Source organism: Lagopus leucura, unplaced genomic scaffold, assembly GCF_019238085.1.
Source record: "Lagopus leucura isolate 7727_CA_CO unplaced genomic scaffold, USGS_WTPT01 Super-Scaffold_100004, whole genome shotgun sequence".
NCBI classification, from domain to species: domain Eukaryota; kingdom Metazoa; phylum Chordata; class Aves; order Galliformes; family Phasianidae; genus Lagopus; species Lagopus leucura.
In genome coordinates, this window is record NW_024962264.1 from 39,691,644 (window position 1) to 39,698,365 (window position 6,722).

The 6,722-nt window shown below is 60.7% G+C and overlaps 1 protein-coding gene across 1 annotated transcript in view; it reads right to left on the reverse strand.

The window, feature by feature from the left end:
- Positions 1-3,657, reverse strand: part of CUNH4orf54 (chromosome unknown C4orf54 homolog) — a 6,731-nt gene extending 3,074 nt beyond the window's left edge. Inside the window, exons 1-3 of the mRNA XM_042870660.1 lie at positions 3,559-3,657; positions 2,969-3,462; positions 6-2,814 (exon numbers count right to left, since the gene is read on the reverse strand). Coding sequence (XP_042726594.1) covers positions 6-2,814; positions 2,969-3,462; positions 3,559-3,657 — 3,402 coding nt within the window. The remainder of the gene's footprint in view (positions 1-5; positions 2,815-2,968; positions 3,463-3,558) is intronic.
- Positions 3,658-6,722: the final 3,065 nt, after the last annotated feature.

The following is a 6,722-nucleotide window of genomic DNA, read 5'->3' on the forward strand; positions in this document are numbered from 1 at the left end:
CCCGCCTGGAGCCGCGGGGCTCGCGGAGCCAACGCCGCCGTCGCTGCCGCCGCGGGGCCCCGCACACCGCCGTCCGCCGGGGGCTTGGCGGGCGGCGCGGCAGCGGCGGCGGGGCCCCGGAGCGTGAGGAGGGCGCGGGGCGGCGCGGGACCGCGCTGGCGCTGCCGGGCCAGGCTCTCGAAGGCGGCCGCCTTGGCGGACACCTTGTCGGCCGCGGCGGCGGGGTTGGCGGCCCGGCGCGGCAGTCGCTCTCCTCCCGCCGGGCCCGGGCCCTTGTTCGCCGGCTCCTCCGCCTTGGGCGTTGGCTCGGCGGCGAGGGGCGGGCGGGGCGCGGCGTCGCGCTCCTGGCTGGCAATGAGGGACAGGACGTGGCTGCCGGTGATGGGCAGCGGGTCGCTCTTGCGCTTCCACTCGCGCTTGCTGAAGCTGTACAGCTCCTCCATGCTGCGCACCGCCGCCGTCAGCTTCTCCAGCGCGTTCTGGACTGGCGCCGCTTTGCCCTCCTCCCGCGGGTCCTCCTCCGCGCCGCGGCCCTTCTCGGCGGGCACCGGGGCCGCCTGGTGCCGCCAAGGCGCGGCTGACTTGGCGACGATCTTAAGCACGGCGGGCTGCCGCGGGTCACTCTTGTTGGGCGCGATGGTGGCCACGGGCAGGCGGCCCGACGTGCGGTGCACCAGCACGGTGCCCTCCGGCGGGCAGCCCAGCGCCCTGCCCCCCGCTGCCGCTTTGCTCCCCGCTTCGGCCGGGCCGGGCTGCCGGTGCTCGGCGCCGCCCTGCTCGGATCCCACGCTGCCCCTGTCGCTGCAGTTATCCGCCGAGTCCCCGCCATGGGAGCCTTTGATGAGCTTACGCACGTCCCGCACCTGATGAAGGGGAGCCTGCGCCTTGCCCTTGCCCTCCCGCACGTCGCGCACCAAGAATTGCGGCACCCTGTCGGAGCCGTCGGCCCGCGGAGCCCTGTGGCCGGTGTCAGGCGGCCGGGCGGCCAGTTGCGGCGTCAGCAGCTGCGCGATGCTGAACGGCGGCTCGGCGGGTGGCCCTAGACTGATCTTGATCTCGGGGAGCCGTGGCCTGGCGGCGGGCGGCGAGGTGGCGGCGGGGCGCTGCACGGCGGGCTCCTTCTCCTTAGCGGCGTGCTGGATGCCGGGCACGAACAGACGGGACAGCTTGGTGGCCTTCCCGGCGGCCGGCTCGCCCGGCTCGGGCCGCGGGAACGGTTTCGCCTTGCCGCCGGACGCCCGCTCCTCCTTGCTCTCCGCCTCCCGCTCCTTCCACGACCTGAAGGCGCTGTGCTGGCTGCGCAAGAAGGTGGCCCTGGCCGCCTCCGAGCCGCCCCGCCGGGCTTCGGCCGCCTCCTCTGCCGCAGCTCTCTCCTGGCTCCCCTCGCGCGGCGTAGACGCTTTGGAGGCCGGCGAGCGTCCGCCGCCGCGCTCCCCCGGCTCCTCTGGCGGCGGCGCGCCGTGCTCCGAGCCTCCCTCCGAGAGCCGGGAGCTCTGCCGCTGCAGGCCGCCCTCCCGCGGCCGCCCGCCGCCTCCGGTCCCAGCGCCGGGCTCCGGGTCGCGGCCGGCGGGAGGCGCGGCCCCGGGCCCCGTCGAGGACGTGTCGGTGAGCTCGCCCCGCTCCATCTTGAACTCGTGCTCCAGCTGCATCTTCTTGGAGATGACGTTCTTCAGCAGGCTGGAGGCGAACCTGGACTTCTTGCTGGCCTCCTCCTCATCGGGGCGGGCGGCCCGGCCGGGCTCCCGCACGCCGAGCGTTCCCCGGGGCGGCGGCGGCGCTTCGACGTGCGCGATCTCGCCGTCCAGCTTGCTGACCACGAACTGCAGCGCTCTGCTGGGCGCCTTGCCGGAGCGCACGCACAGCTGCCCGCCGCCCGCAGCGCCCCGCGGCCCCAGCGCGCCGCACTTGAGGTCCAGGTAGGTGGACCAGCGGTTGACGCCCAGCGCATGGTCGGAGAGGGAGGCGGAGGAGGCGCGGGAGCCGAGACTGAGGGTGTCGAAGTAGGGGTACGCCAGGCTGCGGAAGGCGCGGGCCGTCAGGTTGCGCACCTCCTTGTCGGCGTCGTCCAGTTCGCTGACGGCGCTGGAGGCGCCGCTGGAGCAGCCGCCCGCCTCCCTGGCCCCGCAGCGCGTCTGCAGGCGCGCGGGGACGGCGATGAACTTTTTGGCGTGTTGGCGGCCGGCGTCCTGCCCGAAGCCCGCCGCGCGCTCCGGAGCCGCGGCGACGCGGAGGCTCATGTCGCCTTCATGCTCGGCGGCGTAGATTGCGTCGCGCTCTTCCCGCGCGGCGCTACACTCATTTATAGCCCGTGAGGCCGCTTTGATTGATAGGAGGATGTGTCCCGCGGGGCTCGCTCCCGCGCCGCCGGGCCGCCGAGGCGCGTCGCTGCCCGAGCTGCCGCCCGCCGCCTCGCTGCCGCTGCCCGCGCTGTCCGCCCGCGCCGTGCGCTCGCTGGGCGTCGTGCTGAGGTAGCAGCTGTTGTCCTCCTCCGTCGGCGTGTCGCCGGGGGTCTCGTCGCTGCCGAAGGAGGCGTAGTCCACGAAGGAGTAGATCACGTTGTCGTCCTCGAAGTCCCAGCGGGCGGCCAGCCCCGCGTCGAAGTCCATATCGTGGTCCACTTCGCTCAGCTGGATCTCCTGCGTGCTGATGTAGTGCGGCCCCGCCGCGCCGGGCGCGCCCCTGGGCGCTCTCCGGGGGGGGCCGCCGGCCCCGCGCCCCGCTCCGGTCTCCTCGTCGCTCTCGCAGCCCAAGGAGGAGGAGGAAGTTTGCCCCCCGACCGCCGCCGGTTCCTCCGTCCCCCCGCCGCCCGCCGCGCTGCCCGCCGAGGGGCAGGAGGAGGAGGACGGCGACCCCGGCCCCGCGCCACATCCCGGGGCGGCGGCTTCGGGGTGATGCCCTGCCGGGGCCGGGCTATCCGCGGCCGCCGCCGCCCCGCTCGCCCGGGCCTCGCTCTCTGCTCCGGACGAACCGCACACCTCCGCGTACGCCGCCTGCTCCTCCTTCCCGGGGCCCCATCCCCCGGGACCGGCGGGCGGCGGGCCGGCAGCGTCCATGCTGGGGCCGGCGGGTGCGGCAGTGGCCCGAGGGGCGGGCGGGCGGGCCGCCCACCCGGCCCCCTCCCCTCGGCGGGTGTGGCCCGAGGGGCCGGGCCCGGCTGCCCCGGGAGGCGGCGGGGGCTTGGGGGGACTCCGGAGCGGGCGTGAGGCGCGGCCGGGAAAGCCTCCGCCTATAGACAGAGCCGGCGTCACGCGTGCCGCGGGACAGATGGCTGTTTGAAACGCCCGGCACCGGCAGCGGCGGTGCTGTCCGGTGCCGGAGAGCCCCGGGAGTCCCGGCCGGCACCGAAGGGTGTTTCGTGGGCTTTTCTGAGCCCAACCCGAGCGATTTGTCGAGCGGTCGCAGCAGTGGCACGGCTCCCCTCCCCCAAATCGCCGTGGATGGGAATGGTGAGCTGTCAGACCGCTAGAAGACAAAGGAAGGCCGGCGAGCAACGCCTAGGAGTGGTCCTGGGGTACAGGATGCAGCTAGCAGCCGAAATTCATAGGTTCGGAGCCATACAAGCCCCTGCACGCTCGGCGAAGTAGCTGGCGTTGTGCTGACGTTAAGTATCATCTGGGAGAGGGCTGTCAGAATCCCCCACACAACACCACCGGTCATGCTCCCACAGTTGCCCAGGTGCTTTGTACACCGAGGGAACGTGGTGGAGAGGCGATTCCCAGCCCTCTCCCCCAGCATTTCCACACCAAAGAACGGGTTTCGTGGTGCTCGTGGCCCTGCACTGGGGCTGCTCCACTGGCATTCACATCCCGATGTTTGCAGCATTCCCATAGATCAGTTCTTTATTTTTGCAACCTGCACAATTCCATTTCTAAGTGGTAACCGTTGTTCATAGACCCAGGCTGAGATCCTCAGCCAGCATCCCCACCAAAATGAGCATTTCTACAGTCTGTTTTCCAGCTGTGGCTTTTCTGTTTTCCTGTGGCAGCATTTGGAACTTCATTCACTCAATTGCAGAAAACCAGCAGATGATTTTCACAACTGAGGCTAAGACCATAGCAGAGCACTCATATTTATGCTTACGACACTTACAATGCTTTCACCTCCACCACAGACAAAAATCCACACCTGTTCCCCATGGGAACATGTGCATGCCTCGGTCATTTGCACCAGCATCCTCCCCCTGGCACCAAGCTGTGCCAGGCTAAACACAGCCACTTCAACCCCACCTCTCCTTGAAAAAAGCAAACTGGTAACATCTGGCCTAAGTGTCCTACATGTATTGGAAAATGGGAAAAATTGAGGATTTCCTCCTTTCTTTTTTTTTTTTTCTTTTTTTTTTTTGTGGGTCAGAAGCTTCTGCCCTGACATGGTGCCAGCCCCCCCAGAGCTACTTTGCTGTGCGCCTGGCTCAGAGCAAGGTGCAAAATTCCCTGAGAGGACAGCCTGAATTCCTCCTTCCCAGCCTTCCCCCTGAGTTACCTTTGTGTAGGCTTCTGCAGAGCCCATTTCAGAGGTGCCTCCAAATCCCTAGGTATTCCACGAGGAGCACAGACCGTACAGTGTGTAAGCTGGTCCTTACCCAAACTTCTCCTTGTCCCGCTTCAGGGCATCAGACACAGCTTGTGATTGTTCAGCGAGATTTTTCTGCCCTAGTGGATAAAAAAGCGAAGTTTAGTATGTGTGAATGGCCAAGTGGTCAATGTGTGCCATGGTGCCAGGGCACACAGACACTGATAACTCACAGCTCAGACTCAGGAAAGACAACAATGCCATTCACTGACTCAGGAGACCAAAAATAAGCAGTTGTTTATTTTCAACAGTGACCAAGATGTGGAAAACGTTGAAAAAGACCACTTATCCTGATCTGCTGCTTTGTTCCATAGTTTGTGTAGCTGTCAAGTTATCGGCACAAACAAATAAAGTATCCTTTAAAAAACCAAGCCAAAGAGTTTAGGAGAGTCAGCACAGGCTGAATTTCTTTCTTGTGTCTGAGGATCAAAGTTCTTCAGCACCTTTGGAAAGCTGTGGATTTCTTTCTTAAAAATTGTCTGCATCTACTGCTGTTACCAGAAAAAACCTCTAGCAAGTGATGTGTGAGATCTGTTTGCTTCCTACCAAATGGGAAGGCTGCATCTCCATCCTGTATTCTTGCAAATAGCAATTTCTCTCTCTAATCTGGCAAAGCATCTCATTTTTAATATTGCTGGCAAAATATCTCATATTAATCTCCAATTAATAACCTAATGAATTTTACTTAATAATGTTGGAAAGCAGTAATAAATACATCACCTTTATAATACTCTATATAATACTCCTTTGTTTTCACCTTCAACTATCTCTGACTCATTAAAGGTGCCAATGTCTATGATTTCCAAATCGAAAACTGTTGTGAATCTGTCCTGACAGTCAAATAAAATTTGCGTATCAAATGCCTACCAACAAAAATGTCTGCAACTTTAAGTTCTTTGTTACAAAAGCTAAGGCACGCTGTTCCGCCACAGTAAAGCTGATGGAAACATTCCAGAAACACTGAGTTTGTGCAACCTATAACACATCACTCAGGGAAGCAGAGTGGGGATGGAGAAGGGATTTCAGAAGAGGGACCAGGTGAGGGGAGGGAGACTGAGGCAGAGCTGAGGTGCGGGAGGCACGGGGGGATTGCTGCCTGAGCTGGCACAAGGGCAGCAGCATGCATGAGGGTGGTGGAGTAAGCAAAGGGGAACGGCTTTGCAGAGCAACCCCTGGCAATGGGAAGAGAAAATGGTAGTTGGTTCATTAAGAGATGTTAATGCTGTGCTACGTGTTTTAGTTCTTAGGGTGTTGTCAAAGTTTTTAAACACTGAAGGAGGAATAAAAATTAAAAGTGCATAAAATCAGGTCAGAGTCGAAGGACAATTATAATATTATTTGCACAGAAAAGAAGTTGTTCCAGTAGTGAAGATGGCCCACAGAAGAGGTTGAATGTCTTGCATGGAAAGAAATGATGGATTTTGCAGAAAATAAGGAAATTGCAGAAGGGTCCCACTGCCTGCTGTGCACACAGCAAAAGCTTTCATTTGCTGTAGGTTTGATGAAGAACGATACAAGCACAGGAGGAAGCTTTCATTCTGGCAGACCAGTCTCCTTTGAATAGTAACCTGAATACTGCTGGATTTGGTTTCTTTCTTGGCAATTTTCTTTGTAGCATTGTGCACTGTCAAAATGAGCCCTGTGGTAGGCATCGCCTTTCTTCTCTTTAAAAGTGAAACAAATTGTTCTGGCTGGAGTTTAGATATGTCTTAAAGAGAAAAAAAATCAAAAATAGCATCTTGATCTGCTCTCAGAAATAGTGACTGGAGAGGGGGGAGTAAGGGCCACCATAAGGAGGAACAGCACTTGTGGTTTAGTAATAGCAGCAAAGCCCGGCACACATTATAAATCTCTGAGTGCAACCAGATACAAGAAAAGAAAATACAATCCCCACAAATGCACTTTGGTATGGAAACTGTGGAAAAAAAAGCAAGATTTTTGGAGCTTTCACTAAAACAATGCCTCTTTGGGTTTAGCAAAGTCCTGGCTGATACAGCACTGAGCCCTAAGTGAAAATCAGCATGTGAGGGGTCAGCCTCTTCTCTTACACACTGTCGATACAAGCCAAGTGGTCTTTTCCTTTCCATTCTGAGTCTGTTGGAGACATTCAGGGACTCTCAACCTGCACATTTGAACCACATGTAGGTTCCCTG